Source organism: Catharus ustulatus, chromosome 16 (assembly GCF_009819885.2).
Source record: "Catharus ustulatus isolate bCatUst1 chromosome 16, bCatUst1.pri.v2, whole genome shotgun sequence".
Lineage (NCBI taxonomy): Eukaryota > Metazoa > Chordata > Aves > Passeriformes > Turdidae > Catharus > Catharus ustulatus.
Genome location: NC_046236.1, coordinates 6,137,332 through 6,163,072, shown reverse-complemented (window position 1 = coordinate 6,163,072; position 25,741 = coordinate 6,137,332). Strand labels below are relative to the sequence as shown.

General features: G+C 41.1%; 1 protein-coding gene across 1 annotated transcript; it reads left to right on the top strand.

Annotated features, from left to right (window-relative positions):
- The first annotated feature begins 551 nt into the window (after positions 1–551).
- On the top strand, positions 552–23,039 carry EMP2 (epithelial membrane protein 2). Its single transcript, XM_033074577.2, has 5 exons — positions 552–789; positions 15,135–15,246; positions 17,238–17,331; positions 18,634–18,780; positions 19,333–23,039. Exons 2-5 carry the CDS (start codon positions 15,169–15,171, stop codon positions 19,515–19,517), a joined length of 504 nt encoding a protein of 167 aa, XP_032930468.1. The 5' UTR covers positions 552–789; positions 15,135–15,168; the 3' UTR covers positions 19,518–23,039.
- Positions 23,040–25,741: the final 2,702 nt, after the last annotated feature.

Genomic DNA, 25,741 nt, shown 5'->3' with positions numbered 1-25,741 from the left:
GAGGGGCGGGAGGCCCTCGCGGGAGCGGCTCAGGCACGGCCGGCTGGAAATGGCGCCTCCCCGGCCCCCTCCCTGAGACGGGCCGCTCGCCGGGCGCGGCCGCCGCAGCTGTCCCCGGCCGCTCTGGGAATCGCGGCTGCTTTCCCCCGCTTTGGCTCCCGTGAGTGGGCTCCACCCGGAGCCTCGCCCTGTCCTTCCCGGGAAAAGCCCTCGCCCAGCTACCATCGAGTAGCTGCCGTCCGCCCCTTGCCCACGGTGACGGGTGGCACCGCCGCCCCTCACAGTGCGCGGCTCCGCGGGACGGGGACCCGCCGCCTCCCGCACTCGGTACGCAGCGGTCACTCCTCGGGGAGAGACAGCTCAGACGGAATGCGGGGGCCGCCCGGGGAGCGGGCTGAGTGCCCGGCCGCTGGCATCCCATGCACCAGGCTCAGCCCGCCCTGTCGGGGGCCGGCGGGGCAGCGCTGCGGGGACCGGCCCCCCGAGCGCCCCCGGGGAGGGCCGGGCGGTGTGCCTGGATGCCCGCCCGCCGCCGAGTGGGAACGGGCGGGGAAAGTTTCTCCTGTGCGCGCCCCGTCCGTCCGTCCCTCCCTCCGCGCCCGCACACTCTCGCAGACACACACGCTCACACCCCCATCCCGCCGCCAGCGGCCGGGGGGCACTTTTGAAAGCCCTTCTAGTTCCACACCCAGCCGCCGCTGACATCATTCCCGCAGGAGGGCGGGCGGAGGCACCGCCGCCGCCGCCAGACGGTCGCAGCCCCGGAGAGCTGCCCGCCGGCCCGCGCCCGTGAGTAGCCTCGGCCGGGCGGGGGGCGCGGGGGAGCGGGGCGGCCACGGGGGGAGCGGGCAGCTTCGCCGGCCAGGGGAGGAAGAAACCGCCAGAAATTGGGAAAAATTAAAAAGCAAGCATTTGTTTACTACGAAGCACATTTCATTTTGGTGGCTGCGGTGCTGCGCCGTCGCTAGGCCGGCCGGGGAGAGCGGTCCCGGTCCCGTCGAGCCCCGGCCCCGCTGCCTCGCCCCGGGCGTCGGGGAGCGGGACGGGGCGGGCCGAGGGGCTCCTCGCCAGTGAGTCCGGGCTGGGCCAAGCCAGCAGAAAGTTCGCTCTCTTCACGGGGCAGTTTCTTTCTGTTCTTTTCTGTAATGAAATCTCAGCGGAGTTCGCATGTGTTGCAGTAACGTTGTAGCAGTTCTTGGCAGCTCACCCCCAGTGGAAGGAAAATACACTTAGATGTAATTCAGTGCAGATTTTGGTTTATGAAGTTTCTGCCAGCATTAAACGTTTTTCCACTTGAGTCAAACTGCAGTTTTACTCACTCGTGGTTTTTTTCTATATGTAATGCCTCACTTCCATCGGGGACGCTGTGTGCCGGATACAGGATAGGCAGCTCTCAGTAACGTGGGTTGTCTGCAATATTGAATATTGAATTTGAGAGGTCAGCTCCTTGTTTGGACATTTCTAGGGAGAACAGTGCACTGCTGTCCGTTCCTTAACAGACTTATCCACGACTTCTTCTGACCCACAGAATGCTGCCATCAAGAAACTTGCAGTTCAGCCTCTGTTAATTTCTTGGCACGAATACAATGGTGCAGGAAGGTCTTTTTTATTTTTGTTTCCTCCTAGCAGTTGGGAATAGTATGTAAATGATCAGTGATTATTACAATAAAGCATCTTAGAAGTATCTTCTGACTTGATAGAGGGCTGTGAAGAAACCCACTAAATAGCTGTGAAATCCACACTGAATTTTGTTGGCTTTTTCTTTAGGAACTTTGGAAGTAAACAGCTATGGTTGGCTCATCATCAGAAACACAAAACCTAGCTCTTTCTCTTCATTTACTTGCAGACTCTGTATATATGGTGGTGGTGTGTTAACTATATAAAATAAGCCTTCTCGCCCACCTGAGCATATGTTTTCTCTGTCAAATAAAAATAGTCTATAGTGACTCCTTCATCCAGACCTGCTCTCAGACATTGAAGGCTTTGCTGTCCATGTTCCTGTAGTTCAGGAAAGAGCAGACTGAACTGCTGGGACTGAGGTGCCAGGTGGCTGCAGATGTGGGCAGGCAGGAATCCACACAAATGGTAGGGGACTATTGGGCATGAATTTCACTGGGGGGAGAAGCAGGAATTACAGCTTGCTGGAGAGACCAGCAACATTTTTGTAAGAGAGTTTGTGACAAATGCCATCCTAAGGAATGCAGCTGGGGTACACGTACTTGCCACAGCTGGTGAAAATCAAAATGGGAGTGGAAACAAAGGCATATGGTAAACATGGCCATCAGAAGCTGATATGAGTTTATTCAGCATAAGATTTAAGGACTTCACCTTTGCTTCAAAGACATTGAAAGAAGGAACTCCTGCTGTTCTCTGAATCTCTTTGTGAACTTGTAGAGTTGAGTTAGGAAATAGACAGTTGGGATACCTGAGGGAAGCGTCATCCTCCATGCTGAATAAAGATGTGTACAGATTGTATCACACCAGCTGTGTGGCTGACAGGGATGTTACCAGGTAGCTGTCTGCCCAGCCAGGAATCCAGGAATTACTCTGCCAATAGCCATCAACTGGAGTTGAAATGCAGCAATACCATGAAGACTCTTAGGAGGTGATCAGTTTCTTGTTAGTATGCTCATTTGGGAGGGAAAATGGTGTGTTAATGTAATTTTAAATAAAAACAACATCCAATCAGTAGACAAGACACTACTGGTGTTATATTTATTTGTGGTCTGGAAAGACTTCTGTCGTAAACACACAGTGTTGATTATGCTGTGGATCTGCCAGTGAGGAAAAACAGTGAGTTTTATTTGGTTACACAGATTTAAAACCTTGTTAACGAAGGAAGTTGTTCAACAGACTGAGCAGGTCAAGACTGAAGGCTGCTGCAACATTATTATCTTAGACAAAGATTCTGTGTCTGTTCATAGATGCTGGAGTAATTGTTGCTGGCCAACACTGCTTAGAAGAAATGAGCATCTCCTTCTTACACCCACTTTCAGTTAATGCACTTGACCTGTCTTGATTTATTAACATCTCCTGCTTCACAGTTGCTTTGTGTCTTTTTTTTACTTCCATTGTTATGGCTTTTATTTTGTTGTCTTGTTTGTCTCAAGGCTGTTTCCCATCTCAGGTTTGATATTCCTTCAGTGATTAGAACAATATTGTACTGATGAGTCCCATGAGGGTATTTAAAGCAAGACCTTCCTCTACTTTTGCTAAGTATATTAGGTGTAGGCTGTCTCCTTTCATAATGCTGTTTCCCTGTCATTTAAAAATGAGATCAGTTGGCAGCACAAGGAGACTTCCCTTTTCATCTCAGTGGCTTCAGTATATTTTGATTTTCCACTGGCACTTCACATTCTATTTGTGTCTTGAGCATCATGTAAGTCATGATATCCCCACATAAATCAGGACAAGAATGTGTTTAATTAAAGAATAAATAGGTGTCTGGGGACAAGGTCTTTTATACTGCTAGCTGGCAGATGTACTTTCCAGGTCCTCCTCCATGTTCCTGTTGGAAGAAGACCCAGCAGAATGAGGTAGAGTTATACAGGAGCTAATAAGAAAGAGGTTTACTCTGAAGTGAAGCGAACACCGTATGTAAAATCCATGCAATACTTCAGCACAGCCAGATTTGAAAGTAGAAAGGAATGCACAGCTTTTATTGACATCACGTTGGTCTCAGAGGGAATGCAGGGGGAACATAAGCACAGCGCTAAGGAATTCCATTCATGGAGCTGTTCAGTGTTTGTTAGGGTTTGCTTGTTTTTTGGATGCTCAAAGCAAGTCGTGATCTTTGCAGCAGAGTTTCAGTTTTTGCTGGCTTTTTGTTAAAGACTTTACTTTTTAGAGAGTAGATAATTTCGTAAAATATATCTCAAAATGTCAGGTGATGCGACTTCATTAGGAAGATAAGCATCATAATTATTAGAAAATATATCTTGCTGGGTGAGACTCAAAAGAAAACCTGATGGCCTGAATTCATCCATCAAAGGAATTATTATTTCTCCACTGAATGGGGAAAATGTAATTACACCTTTTTATTTTGCCAGTGAAGTTTCATGGGCAGGTTTAATGATGGTATGTGCATGCCAGGTGAAGCCTCATAATTTGGGTGTGACCTTAAAATACAACCCTCTGGCTGTGTAGAGATCTTCACAGGAGTTGTAGGTGGAGCAGAAAGTGGACTGACTCAAACACCCCTTAGAGATGGCTATAGGATATATATTTATGGTTTGCTTCAGTGATTCTTAAACACTGCACTATGTTTGGAATTGCATGGGCCGCAAACAGCCGAGGTGGGCAGTATGAACACTCCCTCGGGTGTTTAATGCAGGTGTTTAGTGTCCCAAAATAGATCAAAATTCTGGCCTTCTTCCAGACAGAAAGAGGCCCTGGATGTCTCTGCTGAGGTGCATGTGCTGCCAGGTGGGCTCTGCACACTTGCCTGTTCTCCAGGGCTTGCAGCGCTCAATCCATTGAAGCACCAAACCTACTGTTTAGTTCAAAGGCAGAAACAAACCCAAGTCCAGAGACTGCACAACAGCTTGTGAACAACTGAAGGGCTTCGGCTGAGCCTGCCCATCTGACAGGGTGTTTGGTGCACCCTTACCTGGCACTGTGGCTGTGCAGTGACCCAGGCACTGTCCAGCCTGGTCAAGGTGCAGCTGTGGTTAGAGCAGAGTGACCCAGGAGCTGAGGGGACTGGGCTGTTCCATAGAGCAGCCCGTGTAGAAAAGCTGTGCACTGAGTGTGCTCAAACAAGGCATAGAAATCCTTCTACCCGGACTTGTAGAGTCCACAAATTTAATTGCACTGATTACAAACTAGGTATAAAAATTGCATTCTGGAGGTAGGCTGAGTATTCAGTGTAATCCTGTGCTAGAATGTTGCTGTCAAACAAAGTAGTAGTAGTAATAGTAGTTGTGGAGAGTTTGAGCTTTCTGTTTATAACCAACTGTTGTACCACCAATAGAAATATGTTTTCACACTCTTGATAGATGATGTGTAAACTCTGAAATAACTAAAACCAAAATTTCTCAACACAGAGCTAGTCAAAGCCAAATCAAAACAAGCAGTTTTGAAAATTTTACAACAGTGAATGCAACACATTTAATTGCTAGCAATTTCCACAGAACATCTGCCAAAGTTAAAACAATATCGACTTTTATTTCTACAGAATTAAATGCATTGCTTTCAATCTGGACAGACAGATCTTTTCTGCCTTTGTTTGTTGGTTAATTAGGTGGAACATCATAAATCACTTGAGCTGTTCTGTTGTATCTGGAATAATCTCTGGATAAGTAGCAGTCTGTAGTCAGTAGAGTCCTGTGTCTGAGGTTCGCTCAGAACTATGTTAATGTGTAGTCAATGCTGCAGGTGTGGTTTTTTTTTTTCCTTTGCAATAACTAAGGACACATTATATCTGTGAACCTGATATAAAGGTCTGGTGTTTAACTTGGTCTGTCACTCCCTGCCCTGCCAAGGTATTGAACAGGGACACTCTCGACACTGAAATGTGGGCACACAGTGATTGAGCAGGGGTGAGGCCAGGCCACACCTCAGTTCAGCTGTTTGTTTCAGGAGCAGGTTCCCAGGAGGGTTCTCATAGCTTGAATAGCTTATCAGAACAGCCCTGTGTCATTGTCCCAGCTCCATGGAGCCGTTGCTTCCCCAGCCAGAGGCAGGGCTGTGCCAAGGGCTGCAAAGGGCTCTGTGCTCCCTGACCACTGTCCTGGGGGCTGGCAGGCAGTGGTGGCCCTTAGGTCACCCTCAGACAAGGGGCACAGGCCTTGCTCACTCTTGGAAGCTTTGCTGCCCAGCTGAGAAACAAAAGGTCCCTCCAAGCTGGCTGTGTGTCGTGATGACCATGGTGTTGCTGCACTGCCCGACAGCCAGCACTGCTCCCAGCACTGCCAGCAGCCCTTGGAGCACAGCACACAATCCAGCTGAGTGCCAAGGGCATGGGTATCATGCTCAAAGCCTGTTGTGAAACACGCAGACACCTCGGTGAAGTTGTTGAGAGGCTTCACAGGAGAGCAGAGCTGCAGGGTCCTCTCAGGACAGCGGGTCTGTCACCCTGCTAGCACACTCCCTGCATCACAGAAATCCCTTCTTGTGGAGGATCTTGTGGAGCTCTCTTTTTCCTATGCTGTGGTGATTTTAAAGCTGTCCCAGAATGTGACAGCTCTAAGAGTTGTAATTTACATCCTAAATGTACTGACATCTGATTTATAGCCATTTATTTTCATCTCTAAGTTAAACAGTTCTTGTTCCTTCCATGCGTTCACCTTGACCTGCAAGCAAGTATATCCCCATTCTGTCTTGATCTTTGAAAATGAGCAAGTCAGGACGAGAAGTTCTTGTCTTTCTAAGCTTAGGAAAACAAGCTTTAAGTACTTTTAGACCAGCTTGATTGTTAAGAACATTTTAATGTACACTACAGCTTTGTTTATATTGAAGTGGTATCTGGTACACAAACTAGCTGAACAGAAAGCATGCATTGAACACCTGAAAAGATGTGTGCTTTCTTTCATTTTTCAAGAATACAGTTAAGCTCTACCCATACATACTTAAGTTACAAACATTTTATAACATGTTTTGCACATGCCTTTGTAAAAGCTGACAGAATACATTTATGTTTTGTAAGAAACCAGAAACTGCAATACAAAAGCAGTTACTTCTTTCAGATTACTGCTGGGTTTTCTCAAACAATATGTGCCCTTTGAGAAATCCCTTGAACCATGGGGTGTCTATGATTAAAGACTGTTTTGTTAGCATTTGCCAAAGGCATGTGATGCTCAGCATAAACTGAAGATGGAAGAGGGGATGACTATGATGGGGATCAGAGATTAATTGCAACCCTTTTAGGTGTTATTTAACTATATGGCAGCCTACCTTACACCACTGTGGGTTGTGTTGGGATTAGATGCAGATATAGAACATCTTAAATATGAGATTATTATTGTCTAGTATAAAAGTACAGTTACAAGAAAAAGTGCTTTAGGGAAACAGAAGAATGTGTAAAAGATTTATTTTGAGGATGGTGTGATTTGTGCTGCTGGAGGAGGAAAGACATTCTGTTTCTGCTGACCACACAAAACCCTCTAAAGAGCAGTTTTAAGAGATGAAGTCTTAAAGACGTTCATTCAAATATGTCTGTCTGTGTAGGCAGCTGACTTCTGTACTTGCTAAATTGTCTTCTCAGCATATAGTGGCTAGTAATGTCTCTTCCAGGTTTTGCTGGAATATTTGAATACATCTGTCTTGAAGTTCTTAAGCTTCAGGCTATTTTTTAGGATTTTCAGGTAAGATGTCACAAGACTCATTTTCCCAGTGACACTTCCCCACCCCACAAGAGGATATTGTGTCCCTGTGTTGTTCCCATGGGTCCTGCTGGTTTTCTTCTGCTGAGTCTGCCCACAAAGGCTTCATGGCAGAGTGACTTTCCTCTGCAATGCACACAGCAGGGCCACAGTGAAAGGAGTGGTAGGGCAAGTCTAAACCCAGTCCTAACTTGTTTGCAAATAAATGACTGACAGAGTTGCAGAAGTGGCAGCAATGCTGGCATCCCTAGGTCAAAATTTTATTAAAAGCATTCCTAAGGATTTAGAAACATCAGCTTCTTTGGGTCTCGACACTCCAAGCTAGCGTGTTGTATTTTTGCTGCAATTTACTTCTTGGTTTTGTTTGGAAATGTACAGAACAGCAGGGTTAGAATTTCCTAGACTTTGGAGTTCTGGCTTGATAGCATAGATCTAATGAGGAAGACAGGGTGAGAAGGGAGGAAGTCTCGAGTTGATCTGCCAGACCCACCTGTAATCACAGTCTCTTTCACTTTTGGTAACTAGATGGGGTTTCTGAAGAGGAGACCAGATTCAGTGTTTATGAAGTTGCTTGAGAAAGAGCTGAAAGGGTGCTTGAACATCCCCTCTCATACAGGTGATAGGGAGGCCAGGCACATGAGCTTGTTCACTCTAAGTCAGCTGTTGCTCAGGCAATCCCACCAGTACCAGCAGGATGGACAGACATCCAAATACTGTATAAACAAAAGGTTTCATTAAGATATAGGTGAACATTTGTATTAATTGTGGTGCACACAAAGAGAACACCTCAGGGCTTTGGTTGCAAGGTATGGTTTTCTGAAAGAAAATAGATAAAAACTGGGTCATACTGTGTCTTTTGAGTTTCTCTCCAAGTCCCTGTCTTTCACTATCAAAACACAACAAGTTGACTGCTGTAATTGTGCTGGAGGTTGCCGGGTCTTAACACAGCCTGCTACAAGGGCACTAATAAATCTAGGTCTGATAGGATAACCCTACTTTATTTTCTGACATTGTGTTAAAAATGCCATAAATGTTGTCATTCAAATGGAGCTCCAGAAAACAATGTGGATTAACTTTTTGCTATATAGATTTTTTTTTTTTTTGGCCTTCATACAGTGGTTGGGTGCGGGGAACTTTGATTCATTTCCTTCTGATTTCCTTGCTTTGTGAGGAAAGGCTTTGAGAAGCAGGTGGAAGTGGAAGTGAAAAGCTCTCTTCCTTCCACATAAAATAGGTAGCATAAAGAGCTGTGGGCTTGAGTGGGTTCTCAGTTAAGCAGACAAAAAAAGCTGATGCTCTCTGTGCCATCTAGGGGCTCACAGGACCTCTTGATTCCAAAGCCCTGCTTGAAGCAAGCAGGGACCTGAAATTTTATTTCATGTAGAACACACATTGTTCTTCATGCTTAGCTTCACACCAGAAGAAATTGAGGAGGAGCCCATGTGCTGTGTAGGCTGTTACTCACACTTGGCATTTCCCTCCTGGGTCCCCATTCAGTTTTGTAGAGGTGTAGTCAGAGCCATCCAGTGCTTCTTGGAGGTCTCCACACTGGCTGCAGAGACTGGTTGAAGGAGGACATTCAGTTTCTGTATTGACTGTTAGCTGGGTAACACCTGAGCATGAAAATGAGTCACAATTTGAATGTACACTTGAAGAGCATTGGTGTTCCTGACTGTTAAATTAACTCAGACAAAACAAATAAACTGGAGTAAGTTGTTTAAACTGGTGCAATTAGTCTCTTGATATTACATTTCCTGATTTTCTCATCTTTTATGTTATTTGATGTGAAAAACAAGGTTCACTTTCCTGGTAGATTTTAAAAGGTTTAATAAAAGACATTAAGAGACAAACAATAAAGCAAAAGGTTCTAATGGCTGGGTTTTATGCTTGGCATTCAGCCACGAGCACCCCTGCTGTTTCGGAGACACCCCTTAAATTCACCAGCCCATTGCATATTTACAGACCCATTATACATTTTCAAACTTTTCTACAAACTATTTTCCGTATTCCAGGAATTGTTTTAAATGGCCACTCCTTGAGTCTGCCTTTTTAGAGCATACTTGTTTTTTGGCTGTGGTTTAAATTTATTTTTCTTATCAGCCTTAATTTGGGCTGTGGTCTTCAATTTGTACAGACATTCGGTGCTGGTAACTGGTATATATCTGTAGCAGGTGTCTTCATTGGGTGTTATTTAACCAAGCAGGCAGTTCACTTACTACAAAGACACTTTATCAGCCTATGTTACTCCTAAAGAAAACTGTATCTTAAAAACCATTTCAACATCACACATGTAGTATCCATACTAATATTTGCAAAAAGCCAATACCATAATATGTACTTATTTGATATTTAGGCATTAGAGGATTGTTGAAATCCTCAAAGCTCTTTCTGTCTTGGGAGAAAGTCTGCTGTTTAAACTTCACTTTTGGTTCCAGTTCTGAGAATCACACAAGAAAAATAGAACCCTTCATACTTGAGAAAAGAAAAAAAAATAAGAAAAAAAAGAAAAAAAAAAAGAAGAAAGCTAACAGTATCACTCTGTTCTTCATAAACCAGTGAATTTTGTGCAAGTTTAGAGACAATGGTTCATGCAAAATGTGAGCTAGCTTCTGAGTTCTCTGTCATGAGATACCATGAGATGTGGCACAAGAGCAAGTGTTCTGAGCAAAACATGTAAATCCAAATAACTTATGATGCATCACAAGATGACAGATTTCTCATGCTACAAGTATACAGACTTATTCTTCTAAATTCACGTATTCAGACTTAATTACAGCACTGAGGGGCAGAAGAATTGATATTAAGGTTTGCTTTGATTCAGTTTTACACCAGTGACCTCAAGAAAGTTCAGCTGAACTGAATGCTTATTGATGGCCCAAAGACCTGCTGTTCTAGTTGCAATGAAACATCTCAGTGCAGAGAGCTGCAGGTATGGTAACTTGTTTAGCAGGATCCTCTGCCCCTTGTTTTGGGTGTGTCTTTTCAGCACACTAAATGTGGGTGTTGAGAGTCTGCACACCCCCAGCCTTGGTCTGTGCAGAGCAGGAGCTGTTCTGCAGAGATTTCACCGAGTTTCTAAGGGTATGAACTGGGATTGTCTGTGTGGAAGTTTTCTCATACATGAGTTCAGATGAAGATGATAAAACCCCATGACTTGATCTTAGGGACTGAGGGCAGCAGCCAGTGTTGGAGGGTAAGCTTTTCAGCCTTTCCAATGCAAATGAGCTCAGGATAAACATACTGCATTCTGTATTGCTGGTTGCAAAAATTGAGTATGCACAAACATAGGAAACAGCCTGGCAGCAGAGTTGAACTATATGGTAAGAAAGGAAAGCATTTGTTGTGGAGATGACATCTGGGTTGGAAAGTAGTGATAAAACTTTTGTTAAGAAATGTCAAAGACTATTTTCATTTTTGTTTGCTTGCTGTACTAAACAGCAGAAAAAACTTACATAGTCGTGTTTCTTTGTACTGATGGACATTAAAGATAAACTTTATCTTGTTGGTAAACTGAGGCTTTTCTGCACGGGATGTGTTTTTGTGTGTGATATGACATAGGGATTCAATCCAGTTTTGAAACACTACAGTTTCAGAAATGTTGGAAAACCTGGCCTCAATACCTTATTTTGCTGTGCAGTTCTGTGATGGTTGTAGTGTCTTATCCTGAATAAATGTACTTGTCTCTGCATGTCCAGGAGATTATAGCAGAGGCCCTCCTTAGCCACTTCTTCTAAATCTCATCAGGCTCTCTCCCATGGCAAGTGCAAAGCACTGCTTCCAGAAATGTGCATTACTGAAGAGCTTCAAGAGAAGTGTGACTGCTGCATTTATCCACCTGTGTAAAATGGAGTAGCACTGGAGAATTACTTATGCACTAATTGAAAAAAAAAAATTATTCCTATAACTGGCCTTGTGTTTTCAATGTGTTTTCTGTAAGTATCCTGCAGCTTGACAGCATTTGTGGGAAACCTTATTACCACAGCAAATCTGGATGTGTTCAGTGGGACTCCTATAACTTACTCTTTCTAGATCCAGTGGCAGTCTGCACTTGTAGCTCAGCAGTATCTGTCCACTTCTGCCTTACCCCATCCATACCTTGTGAAGTGGTATTAAATGCTGAGGCTTGCAACTGAAGGAATTCATGTTGACATCCAATGTCATCCTTACTCTAACCCCCAAGTCTGTTTTGAATGGCACATGTGATGAGCTAAGTCAACGATTGTGTACCCTTTTGTCAGAGCTTTGCTGGAGATTAGTGTGGGGAGGTTCCTGAAATAGCTACAGATTGACAGGAGAGCTGAGCTGGAAAGAGCCTCTGGAGGTCTCTAGTGCAGGCTCTGGCTCCAAGCTGGGGGTTAGATCAGGACGTTCTGAGCCTTGCTTCAGTCAAGTCAGGAAGATGTCCAAGAATGGAGATCCCACGGCCTCATGGGCCTCATGGGCCATGTTCCAGTACTTAAATCATGCTCATTGAATATAATTAATACTTTTTTCACAATTGGTATATTCCTTGTTGCAACTTGTAACTGTTGCTTTAGTCTTTTCATCACGTACTTCTGAGAAGTGTGGCTCCATCATAGTAAGTGTAATGTGTCCAAAAAGCTTTTCTCATATATTTGTGTGTGTGTAAAAACTACTAAAAGAATTCAAGCCACTTTGGGGAATGATGAACAATATCTGTTGCATCAGCCCAGTCTTCATGCCTAAAGGCAGTGTACTTAGAAGTCATTAACACCTTGACCTGAGAGCATGGAGTATTTCAACTGCAAATGAGAGAAGGTGAAGAATCACTCTGCCCATGAAACAGTTCATGGTAAATAAGAAAAGGAGTACAGCTAGTGTGCAGATTAGGATGTTAATACCAAAGGTATAGGTTGATACCAAACTGGTTATTAATACCTTAGTAAAATAAGAATTCAGAATGTTAATGCAAACAGTGCTCTAACTGTATCGTTCCCTTGCTCATAGGGAGAGGAAAGGACCTGCCTGCTGCTAGGAGAGGTTCCCAGGCAGGCTGTGCTCAGAGGATTGGGGAAGGAAGAGCTTCTTGCTGAGGGAGTAGAAGAATCTTGAATCTGCACAGTAAGGTTTTGAATTCCAGCACTGTGTGGAGTGGAGAAGGACTAGTAGTTCTTTCTGAGAGATGAAATCCAGAATTTCTGCCTAGAGAGGGATGCAGATTCTGTAGTAGCATCTGCCATGTTGCTGGCTGATGCTTGGAAGAGGGGAGCTGCTCATTGCTTCCTGACCACAAATCACAGAGAGTTTCTCTGGAAAACCTTCCTCCCTTCATTATTCCTTGTGCAGGCTGGGATGAACCACAGAAACTCCTGGGTTTCCATGGGAAGGGAAGGTTTGTAGGAGTGATTGAGGTCTGTGCACTTCTGGGATCCTGCTCAGGCATGACAGATTGGATAACCAGTTCTTGTCTTTTCCTGGTATTAATTACTTGGAAATGGTCTGTCTCCTTCTTTCCCCCCAGTGTATTTAATTCCTGTCTCCATGTGTCATTGTTTAGCAGTGTGTGCACAGAAGTTGTAGCAGCTCGTACAGGGAGCAGTTGCCAGCAAGTCAGGAGGAGGTATCTAAAGATGTTTGTTCAGAAGGGTCTTGGAAACAGAAACATCAGACCTTTCTTACTGCTCTCCTTTTTTTTTAAACAATAATCTCTTTCATTTAATCTTGGTTTTATTTGGGTAAAACAAAAAATGTCTTCTCCTCAACAGCCATACACATATTTATCTATCCTGTCTGAAACACTTCTCTTTACGGCTGAAAATAGTAAAACAGAAACATTCACTTGATTGAAGATAAAGTGGGTTCTTCTGTGCTGGCAAGTCTTGCTTTTGCAAGATTGGTTTTAATTAGGTTACATTTTTTTGTCTCTTACTTTATGTTACTTCATGTAATAAGATGAAATTGTATTATTATGCTTAAAATAATACTGAGTACAATTTGGTTCTCTCTCCTTATATGTCAGATGATTGTTATATTATTGAATGCTTAGATACCATCTGTGCAAGAAATGAACCTCAGACAAAAGCCTGCCACAAGACAAGAGGGTGCTGTGCAATGACTGGTACATATCACAATGAAAATATTTTGATGTGGCATTATACAAACCCACAAAATATCTTATTTTCCTTTCTTCTTCCTTTCATTCAAACCAGGCTCGATAGAGAGCCATGAATGACATTTCTAGAAGCAGAACTGGATTCAGAGGACCTTGAGTCATACAGTAGAATCAGCTCACTGGAGGAAATTGCCACTTTGTCCTTCATTGGGGCTGAGAAGGCAGAGTTTAACAAGAGGAAATGGGAAGGAATACACACTAGAGTAGCTGCTTTCCCTATTTTAGGGTTTGACTTGGCTTTCCCATTCAGTCATTCAAATCAGATATGGATATAAGGCTATCCACTTATTTTTCACAAAAGCACTTTAATGCTGTTTGCCTTTGAGCTCGTTATAACTCTGTACTGCAGTGGAGATGGAGAGGATTAGTCTGGAACTCCTGGTCTCTATTCACTGAGTTATTATGCTGTCAATTATCTTTTTGTTAAAGTTTTGCAGAGTAGTTATTATTTGCCCTGATGAGTGCCACTGGAGCTGCCTCAAAAATGCTGTCAGGGTAGTCCTTTTATTTCCTTTTATATATTCATGTGGCCCATGATTCCAGTAAATGGCAGTAGGAGAGAAGGGGTTAGACATGAAAAATAATCGTGGAAGTCTTGAAATTATTAACTTCCCTTTCTTCTGGATATTTACTGTATTGTGAGTGGCCTCATTTGACATAATAGAATGTATCCAAAGCAAAGGAAAGGGAGAAATAGGCATTAATGTAGTGATGAGTGACAACATGCAGATGATGTGCAGAATGGTGCACCTTAATTGCAAAGATCTGCAAGACTGCAGATTCCTCATAGCATATATTAATTGGCAAGGATTTCTGACCAAGAAGAAATAGATATGTCAAGCAATTGCATTTTTCTGTGTATTAGTAGCAGTAGTTTTCCCTATCCTATTTGTTATGTGCCCACAGATTTCCTGGGGATTCCAGTTAAATACAGTTTCTGAGTCTCTTGTACATATGAACTTTTTGGGTTTTTTTTCACATGAGATGTGACATTGTAATAAGTGGGTTAAATAAGGTATGAAGGTAATAGGGAGCCTACAGAGAGTATTAAGTGACTGAACATAAAATAACTAACTGGATTATTATTTGACTAATGGGTTTATTCAGCCCTATCAGTGAGAGCAATATTTTGAAGAAAATGGTAGTCCTTAGTCTTTAGTCAATGGATAAAACTTGCAACTGTATGAACAAAGGATGTGAGGCCTAAGGTACAACATAGGTGTTACTAAATCTAGGAGGTAGCTCTTGATGCACTTAATTCTGTTCTACAAGCATCCTTTTGAAATCTGGTTCTTCCCTCTTTGGAAGGATGGTTGAAATAAGACCTTACTGCAGTCAGTGGAAATACTGTCACTGCACATGAGGCTGTAATTTAAAATGCACTTCTCTAAAAGCCGATGTGAAGTAGTTTTCCATCCTTGCACACAGAATGAAACTTCTTTGTGTGTTTATTCATTGCAGTCACCATGCTGAAAGGTTGCAAAATGTACCTTTTGGCTTCATTTCAGGTTGTGATTCATTTTAACACCCGTGATGCCAACTAAGTATCTGTGGAGATAGAACATGTGCTGTGGATTCAAACCGCATCTGAATGTTACTATCTCTAAAAGCACCATAACTGCAGGTTGATTCACTGACAGCTCTCAAAGATTGTTCATATACTTCCTTATGTTCAACAGATTTATCTCAGCCTAAAGCCTCCCCAGAGCAAGGATGCTGATTCTCCTGGCCTTCATTATTGTGTTTCACATAACCTCAGCAGCGCTGCTGTTCATCTCAACGATCGACAATGTAAGTGTCATTTTTTTTTTCTCAGTGTCTCTCAGACACACTGGGATTTCTTTGCTTCATAAAAATTGAGTTTTTCTTCTCTAGTCTTCAACTTGCTTACTGAGAGGACCTGCGTTTGTTAGGCACACTGGTGTCCTAAGACTTTTCAGTAACAAAAATGCCTTGGATATGCATGTTGCTGGTGGATAAGGCTATCCATGACATCTTGCTGTAAGCTCAAGGCTGCAGATCCTCTGCCCTGGGAGAGACTTGGCCAGGGAGGATATTTTCAGGGTGGAGCCCTGGGATTTGATTCAGCTGGATATGAAGGACAGAGGTGGGGGGAAATCCACTGTTCTTTTGTGCCAAGTACATTAAGTCAAACAGCTAGTGATTAATGTGTGGGGATAATTTCAGTCAAGGTATGCTTTGCCTCACAAGTGTTTGTCCAAGATGCCCAGTTAAATCATGAGAGACACCATGAATGTATGTGTCCATTATGTTGAAGCAGTTTCAGCACAAAGTTTTAGAATATTTTTTGTTGCATTCTTTTCAAATTTCCATTTTATTTTTGTGATCAGAAACAATTTATCCTCAGATATTTATATCTAGCTTTTAATGGAGTTCTCCATTTTCCACAACAGCCCACTATCCTGACAAGAATGTGCACTGGAATCTGTCTATGAGGTCTGATGTATGTTGCTGCTGAAACTACTGTTTAGTGAAAACCATGCTGCAAGTGAAATGATGTGTTACCCACAGCTTTTTATTGCAAGAGTGTACAAAATCAGGTCTTACATTTTAGTCGGTTGATTGTTTCATAGAAGAGGGTCATTATTTGAGCACAGGTTTTCTTAGCATTCTCCTTTGAATATTTGGAAAGCAAAGACAGGGGACAAAACAACATAATCTTATTTCAAATCTGCTACACACAACCCAAATTATTACAGAAATAAAAGCCTATGCACTCTGCTTTGTGTCATTAGCTATATTTGAGCAATTAAAAACTGAAATGGTACAACCATCTCCTATTAGATTTTATATTATGTATATATATTATATATTATATAGAACTCAGAGCTGAAAAATAACATATTGAAATTGGACTGTAAAATCCAAATGAATGGCATTCTGAAAAAGTAATTATTTTTCTTAAAACACAGTGTTCTGTTTATCTATATGCCTACTACCATAATATATTATAGTTTTAACTGCAGTATTGTTTGCAGAGCTGCACAGTAAGCTCTGAGGCTTCTGGAATATCTATTTAAGCAGCTGATCCTACCAGGAATCATATTTAAAAGTTGTATGTTGTGCAGCTCTAGTCAAAACAAAGGCCTGGGTAGCTACTGGAATGGGAATGGGTTTCCTGAGGAAATGCCACTTGTGGAGTGCTTGTCATTTTCCAGGCTACTGTAAAAATTTGCTCAGACACTGCATTTTGCCTTGAATGTTAAAATCTCAAAATAGAAATACCAGAGGAGGATCTTAATTTGTCAGCAGCCAGATGCCACAGTGTACCTCTTCACAGCTGCACTACATTGAGATTAGTCACTTCAGTGGCAGGGACCAGCACATCTATAAAGGACTTCTGTTTCACTGGTGATGCTATTTCATGCAAATTAGCAAAGGCTGTTCCTTCAGAGAGCTGTGCATCCTAAACATGGTCTGGGTGAAGAAAGGACATCTTGTCTAGGTGTCTCAAGAACTGAGCAATCACTGAATATACAAAATTTCTGCCCGAACAGTGGAAATTCCTTGTACTTTGGGATGTTTAAGATTCCCTTACCTAATTCATAGAGGTCTAAAATGAGAATGATGTGTGGATAATTATGTACCCTTTATTCTGAAATGCAATGAGATCTGACATTTCATTTGAGTGGTTAAGTATCAAAAATGAACAGAAAATTGTTACAGCTGATGTATCTGCAGTAGACACTTGGACAACGGAGGGTTTTGTGGGTTTTGTTTGTTTTTGCTCCCTGTAAGAGCCCTTTACTTTTACTTTGCAGGCCTGGTGGGTGGGAGATAACTTTTCTACAGATGTCTGGAGAATGTGTGACACGAACACGAGCACCTGTATGGCTATCACTGATGAGTTCAATGGTGAGTGTCTCTCCATGCCTGTGTCTTTGTTCCTTCAGCAGATCTGGTGAAATTGCTGTTAAATTTACAGAGGCAGTTTTATAGTTCTTCAAAAATCTTCATGTCCTAACTAGGCAGGTCTTCTAAAAACTTTAATATTGTTTTTTCATTGCAAAGGCAACTGTTCTAATAGTTTCTGTGAGAGGAAAGCAGAAGGAACTGTCATGTGCACTTAAGAGACCAGTGCAAGAGAGTAAATACAACTACTAACAATGACTGCTAACAAGTTCTTAAAAATTTAGGTAAAAACAGTGAAGTCATCTAAGTGATAGAATTTGCGTCAGAATTGAACTTGCAGAGAAGAACCTAAAAATACTGACTGTGTTCAAGAATGTGGGAAAAAGTGGAAGAAAACACAAGCTGGAGTTTTAACAATGAAGTCTTAATATACAGCCTAGCGTAATATCCTGCTTTACAAAAATTGAAAGTATTCCCAATTGTTCTAATTATTTTTTGACTTTCAATCTGTGTGTACATTAAAGAGGTAAATAGTTTGAAGAACCATGTACCCATGAAGTAATTTTGTTTTCCAAGCATCAGGTTGGTTTAGGGCCTGTAACATACAGTGAGCTGATGCACTCCACACAGGCTGTCTCAGTAACCTGGATTTAAGGGTTTGCATTTCTCTGTATTCCTGTGTGTGCACTGCAGTCAGGCACCCACCCTGGGGAGATCAGGGGTGGCTGAGGTGTGTCTGCTGCTCCCAGAGCTCCTGCCTGCAGTGTCCCTGTGCTGGAGGAGAGGGGCCATGGGAGCTCAGCTATGTGGCCCAGCTACAGTGGGGCTGCAGATTTACAGACAGCAGCTGCATGTGGTTAAAAATGTATTGGTTACTTCAGCTCTCAGTTACAGGGAAGTAATGGATGGGATGAAAAACCTGAATGAGAGAAATCTTTAGTGCCTAGGGTGGGTATTCTGTCTGGTTACACCTTCTTGGACAGAGCTGTCTCCAGGTTTGGTGGGAGGCTGGGGTCTGCATTTGGAAGCAGACATTTTCACTGTGCTTCTAGGATATCGATGGCAGCAAAAGGTGGGGTGTGGCAGAAGTATTCTCTTCAGTTTGATGAGAAGCTTTCAGATCTTAAAGCCACTGGCTGTGTTAATACCAAGGAAGCAGAGGAGAACCGGCCTGTGCAATGCACACACAACTGCTTTGCTGCATCTGTGAACTCCTACTTACAGAACACGGCTCTGCCCTGTTACTCCTTGCAGTGAGAAGGCAGAGAGAAATTATTTGTAATCAAAACTTCTTTGTTTTTGCAGAGTATCAATCAATTCAGGCTGTTCAGGCCACCATGATCCTGTCTACAATTTTCTGCTGTGTGGCATTTCTGGTTTTCATTCTGCAACTCTTCCGTCTAAAGCAAGGAGAAAGATTTGTGTTAACCTCTGTTATCCAGCTCCTGTCATGTGAGTGATTTTTCAACATTTTTGACTTTAATGATATTTTTGTGAAGGTAGGAAAGCAGGAAAAGGTTTCAAAAAGAACAAGCTGCAAGAGAACTCTGTAGTGCTCTTGAGACCATAGCTTATCCTTCATAATTGCTTAAACAGTGAACTGTTCCATTCTCTAATATATAGGCAGTGGGTGTCATCACTGCTCAGGATAAAATAATTTAAACTTTGAAGTGAAAGAATTTGAATTTCTTGAACGCACTAAATAACTCTCTAACTGTTACAGGCAAGTACTCTGTTTTTTTGTCAGTCTTAAAACTACCCAGCTGTTCAGAATAATTTTCTGTTCACTGCAAATGACATAGATACACAACAGCACATCAAATTTAAAGCCTGTCAGATAAACTGAAAATATGTCTTGAAATGCTTCTGGGTTAGTTTGAGGATGAAAAACGAGTGTCTGCAAAGAAAGGACATTGGTGGAAGCAGCTGACAGAAGAGATAGTGAATAGTTGTGTGTACTGATATTTTAAGATGCTGACCTTTATTACTTTCTTCTTCTTGCAGGTCTGTGTGTTATGATTGCAGCTTCCATTTACACAGACAGGCATGAAGACCTGCACCAGAGCCATGGATATAGAATGGAAGTTTCCAAAGGCCAATATGGCTATTCCTTTGTCTTAGCCTGGATTGCATTTGCCTTCACCCTGATCAGTGGAGTGATGTACTTAGTATTAAGGAAGCGTAAATAAATGTCAGCACCTAGTTATTTCTGTCACTGCAGTACAAAACCAAATTACAGTAACCATTTTGTATATAATCATTTACGTGGTTTTGTAGTAAAGGTATTGTTTCTCTAAAAATGTACTGTGTTCTTGATACGAAACAGAATTAAAAAAACCAAAAAAGAAGGCAGGTGAAATGAAATGCCTGGCACCTCCAGGTCAGGGGTCAGAGCAAGACAGAGCCAAGTTGTTTCTTTTACATATTTCATCATCATAAATGGTTTTCCTTTATTAGACATTAACAGTTTGTTCCTGGCCTCTAGTAGATTACAAATAAAGCCCATACAAAATAATTTGTAAGCAATATACTAACTGTATTCCTGGACCAGATACATTTCTTTAAAATATGTTAAATATAAGGGTGTGGAAAAAAAAAGAGGCCCAGATCACAATGAAAAAGCAAACTATTCTAAAGCCCAAAGCTGCCCTCAAAGTGTCTGCCCTGGCGCAGGACCAGTGTTCTGCTCTTTATAATGCTCAGTAAGTGTCATCAAGTTTTTATTAAAACCACTTGCTCTGCTAAAGTAAACAAGTCCTTGTTGTACTCCAGCAAATGTTTCTCTTGATTGTCTTTCACATTTGATTTAAGCACGCAGAGCCTTTGGTGGGAGCACTTATCAGCCAATTCCCTGTTGAGCCTGGGCCCAGCACAGCTGGGGCAGTGGGGAACTCCCCATCCCAGTCCTGAGTCCCTTCAGCTTAGCCTTGGGCAGCCTTTCTGGGAGGGAGAAAAGGGAAATAGAAAAGCATTACTGTGCCTACATCTGCAGATTTCTAAGCAGACTAGTGATCAAGCAATGCCAAATTTAAGTTTTTACAGCCAAACTCAACATGTTTATTATGCTGGGCTTTTCTAATGTAGTGATTTCATGGTTAATGTGTCCTGTACAAAAGCATTCCCTGAGTCTACCCATTAGGAAATTGGCCTTTTAAAAATTCATTTTAAATTCCTTTGTGGATTTTACTGGAACTAAACACTGCTACTAAACAAATCAGAGTGCAATTACTATGCTTCTGAATTCCAGAATAGGTTTCAAGATAAAATGACTTGGTGGTTTTTATTTTTCAGTAATTTTGTCAGCTAAATCTTTGCTCTAATACCAAGCTTAACTGCTCAGCAGTGTAATACTGGCTTTGGCTGATGATGAGTTTGGAGATCAGTGTGGAGAATGAATGAAGCAGCCTGTTCCAGTTAGTCACAATTTTGATGCTTAAGTACAGATGTGACTTTTGAAAACCTCTAACCATTTATTTATTTATTTCAGTATATTCACTACAGCTGACCCAATGCACAGTAAAAAAATAAATAGATTTTGAATGAGGTATTACACTTAAAGTAGAACAAGTTCAGTAACATAAGACAGTGTACTCCACTGAAATTAATAATTACTACATTTGACATCAGTTGACGTCTAATGTAGTCAGATAACAAAATTTTATTTGTTTTCTTCAGATTTATCCTTGATTTATCACAAAGTCAAAGTTCAGGTGCATAGCTTTTTAGGAACTGTCTCCAATATGAGTGACAGGTCATGCAGTTCCATCTTCATTCCTTCAATGTCCTATAATGCTTTGGCATGTGCTGCTTGTCTTTTGGGAGCAAAGAAATCCCAATAACTGTAAAAAATTAGGATGAGCAAGCAGGACATCACAGTAAAAGTAATAATAATAGTTAAAAACCCACATCAGTTTGAAGAAAAAGGATTCTCCCAGTCTGGCATCATGCTAGTATTTTGTCAGGTTTTTTTCCCTCTTAGTGAGAGTGCTCTGAATTTCAAGAATTATTACCCTACTTTTTAAAAAAGTGTTTCTATAATTTGCTGAATACATTTCAGGTTCAAAACCCGAGTTTTTGCAAGCAAGCAGAATTTGTCTTAAAGAAATAGATGCAGGTTTAAGGATGAAAGTAGATAGACTGTTAGCTAAGCATTTTGCTACAGTTATTAAACCATGAAACAATAAGGGAAATTTTAAAGCTCTAATATCTAGAAGACAGCCCTGAAAAATTCTAAGTTAATCTTTTATGCCACTGACTTGCAGAGATGCTTCAGTTTCTTGCCTTGATAATGCTCAGGTCATTTGTAGAGCAAATATTTAAAGTAAAGATGTAGATATACATGAACACAGTTTAATTCCACAGTAAAAGCTCTGTCCCTTTACTAAAGTGAAAAGCACATACACAACAAACACTCTGATGCACACCTCCACTTTTGTACAAACACCAGCATGTGCATGATGCCACACACAATAGATGAGAATGTTCTGCACAGCAAGTGAATACCAAATCAGTCTGAACTAGAGTTTGAGCAGGACAAACATATTACAGGGTTTTTTTCTACCTTATATGCCTTTAAAATATACCATTTTCTATACTCTATATATTCTGAAAATGTACCTGAAAATAAAGTTAAAACGAATTCTTGTACTGTAATAGCAAACTCAATACATTTAGCAATCTGACCTTGTCTTTAAGCTTGGGATATGTTTACACAATGTTGGATGAGAAATAGTTGAGTATTTGTGTGAACAGGTAAAATTAAATTCTTCCTTCCTGTAGTAGAACCACAAGTTGATTATTTTGTCCTTTGTTGAAGACCTTTCAGGGTAAGCAGAGAAAATATTAGCGTATTAAACTTTTAAATATATGATGTCATAAGAAAGTCTTGAGTAATGCCAGATCTACTGATGCTCTGAGGAGTTATTACTTACAAGGGTTTTTTTATTTTCCATAATTTGCAGAAACAGTCATATATTTTAAGATAAGATTGAGTGCCTTGAGCATATGAGCAAATAATGTGAGAAACAGGCCAGTGACTTCTGTATCTGCTCTGGTCCAAGCTTTGGATTTGCACTGAGGTGCTTACAGCACACTTGGGTTTGTACAGATGCATTCAAAACACTCCCACAACTCCATAGAAATAATTTCCCAAACCCTGTAAAACTTCTCCCTTCTAATGATAATGAATAAAAGGGAAAAGTCACAAATATTAAAGTATTCACTACCAACTGTGAATCTACCTTTATGTTTTTCACCCAGCAAGTAATCATCTGCAGTACAGGAAAAAATCTTGCAAAAACAATTTATAATATTTATGTCAAGATACTTAAAAGAAAAAAAAGTTTGCTTTTATTTACGTATTCTGTTCAGGACAAGAGATAGGGATGACTTTGATATACTGTACCTCAAAAAAGTATTGTAGGTGATAGGATCTATGCTGCTTAGCCATTAGTTTTTTACCCCAGCTACATCAACAATTAATTCCATGTGGTTCTTAACGTGTTCCAAATAACGGAGGGACTGCTTGACTTGTTCTGTTCTTATCATGAGCATCGTGGAATTTTGTGCCATTTAGCTAAACAGACCAAAGAAAAGAATTCTTCCTGTAATTCCTAAAGATAGGAATAAGATGAGCCACTGCCTTCCTTTGCAAACTAAAGACAACTAAGAATCCTCAAATCATTGAAATAAAATAACTGAGTTGAAAGTTTTATTATATTTTTCATTTATTTTATATGTGCAATAATCCCCTCTGAAGTAATGAGATGAAAGAAAATGCAATGTGGAAGTAAAGTAGTTTTAAAAAGAAGACTTCAAGGCTGTAGAATCAAGCTTACAGAACTAATGGAGTAACATAGCAGACTGTAACAAGTAAGAAACATGAAGTTAATACTGTCTGCAGTGCAAATCATGCTTTGACATGCAACTCACTCAAGTAACAGTCTAGTACTTACCAGCAGTAGCAAACCACTCGGTAAGGTCACTCTGAATGTCCTAAAGAGTTTTCTGAGCAGCTATAGATTGTATTATCACCAAATAGTCTGTAACATCCAAATAGATCTTTTCACTGAATGACAAAGCAGCTCCTTTGGGGATGATAAACTATGATAAACAGCAAGGCAGTGGAAGTGACAAAGCCTTTACATGCCTATTTTCTTCCAGACTGAAGCAAAATTACTACTAAGGTTTTAATGGAACAGACACAGGTGATAACTGCATAGGGAAGCACATTGGATCGGTTTCTGTAAGGGTCCATGACAGTCCAATCCCCCTTGGATTTTGTCATGAACCTCTTTTAGTTTTGAGGTTCTGAGAAGGATCTTTGAACCCTTCAGGAAGCACTGCACAAAGAAGGATCCTTGGCAAGATGTGGATACCTGGAGGCAGACTGGCTATTGCCTGAAAGTCTAGGCACGGAGACAAAACCAGTCGTTAGTGCACCAACAAAAATAAGCCACTCATACTACTTTATATTCATACTTACTTCATTTAAATGTCTAAATCTTCATTTAAATCTATAAGATGAATTGCTGCTGTCTGTATGGTTTCCAGACTGACAGCACTGGCCCAGACTACCCGACGTTCATGGATTAATATTCAACATCTTTTTGACCTTGGGTTTCTATCTGCCCAGTCAGGTTTTCCCAAGGTAGAAAACCCTCCTGGCACACTGGTAATAATAACTTAGCAGCACCTTGTGCTATTGAAAGGAGGGCTCAAGAAGTTCCCATTGCATTTAGAGGGTATTTGTTTATCTTGAATCACTATTGCACTAACTCACTTTCTAAAGGAAAATGTGTGTGTGTTCTCTTTAATCCTTCCCAGAAAATTTAGCTAAAATATCAAAAAGCTGTACATGTACTTAATTATCTAGTTTCAAAACAGGTTTACATTGCAGAGATGAGTAAAACTGCAGGTGCCTTAATGAAATTAAACTGCTATAATAGATGTCAGCAAACATGAAACAATGATAGTGATACCCAAACGATATCATGTGGTGCAGGCTTTGGTCTGTTTTACTGCTGCTGCTTGAAGAAGAAAGCTTCTGCTCTGTTTATCTTCAAAAACCTGCAAAAGTTAAACTTTCTAACAAAGCTTGTGCTGCTGTCATAAATGCTAAAGTTCAGAAAACTTCATTTAAACCAAGCAGGCAAATATTGTTACAAAGGAAGGATTAGGAATATAATGTGTGCACTGATTCACTGACTCAAAAATTTCTTAGTGTATTATCAGCAAGAAGTAAAAAAGGTGCAATATTGAGAGGTTTTTTAAAATATTACTTTAGATATTTTTATTTTCTTTTTAGCATAAAAATACTAGGTTTAAAGTATCAGAAGACTCAAATATTCTTTGGAAATTAGAAACCTAAAAGCTCTTGGAGTAAAAGTTTAAATCCTTTTGTCAGTAATTGTTTTTACACCTTTTTAGGCCTGACAGGTTTGGAAGGGGAGGAAGGGAAAGGAAGGAAAAGACAAAGTAGAGGAAAAAGAAGATAAAAGGGGAAAGACGGCTGGAAGAGGTTTTGGGCTAGGGGTTTCTGTGTGGTTATTTCTGACCATGGTGTCTCCTAGCGTTCCTCACTTGCTTCTATGGAAAAATGTTTTGCTGTTCCAATCCCGTTCCAATGGAGCCTCCTGGTGGCGAAAGAGAAGCCCAGCTTGTCACTGTTCCTTTCCCTTGGCAGGCTCGTTAAAAAGCTTAACTTCCCATCACGTCTGAACATTCTCAGTGTGCACAATTTAAAAAGTGGCTCAGCTTTGGCCGTGGAAAGTCCATTTTGGAATGGGCTGGAAAGGGTTCTGTTGAACACGATGTAACTGATCCAACCCCTGCTCTCTTCTCACAGGAGCTGCCCCTGCAGCCCCTGCCTCAAAAACCTTGGCAGGGAAACCCAATGCAGCAACAGATGGGGTGTTATGGTTCCACAAAATTATCTTCTCCTTAAGGGGACCTAAATTATTACATATTACACCTCAGGCATTAAGTTTAGGGAAATTTTGCTGGAAATTAATTTTGCTGGAAAATTAATTTTAACTTTTTTTCTTTTACATTCACTACAATTGTGGTTTTCTTCTGTTGCATTGATCGCTTCCTTTCTTTCTTTTATTTCACTCTGATAACACAGAATTTCAGTGGAAGGCTTGTCTTTAATCAAGTGTATCCAAGACTATGTACTAATTGGCAGAGTGGAACACTATCTGCTTGCTTAGATTTCTTAAAACAACCAAAAATTGTTGTAAAAATGCAAAATTATATGTCCAAAAGTTCACACAAGTGAAAGCAATACTTGATTCACAGCAAACTATTTAGAACATAATCTAATTGCCTGAGGAAATATCACATATCTTAAACCTTTACACTTAAAGATTGTTTTAAAAACCCCAAATTAAAATTTAAAACTTAAAGCTTGTAA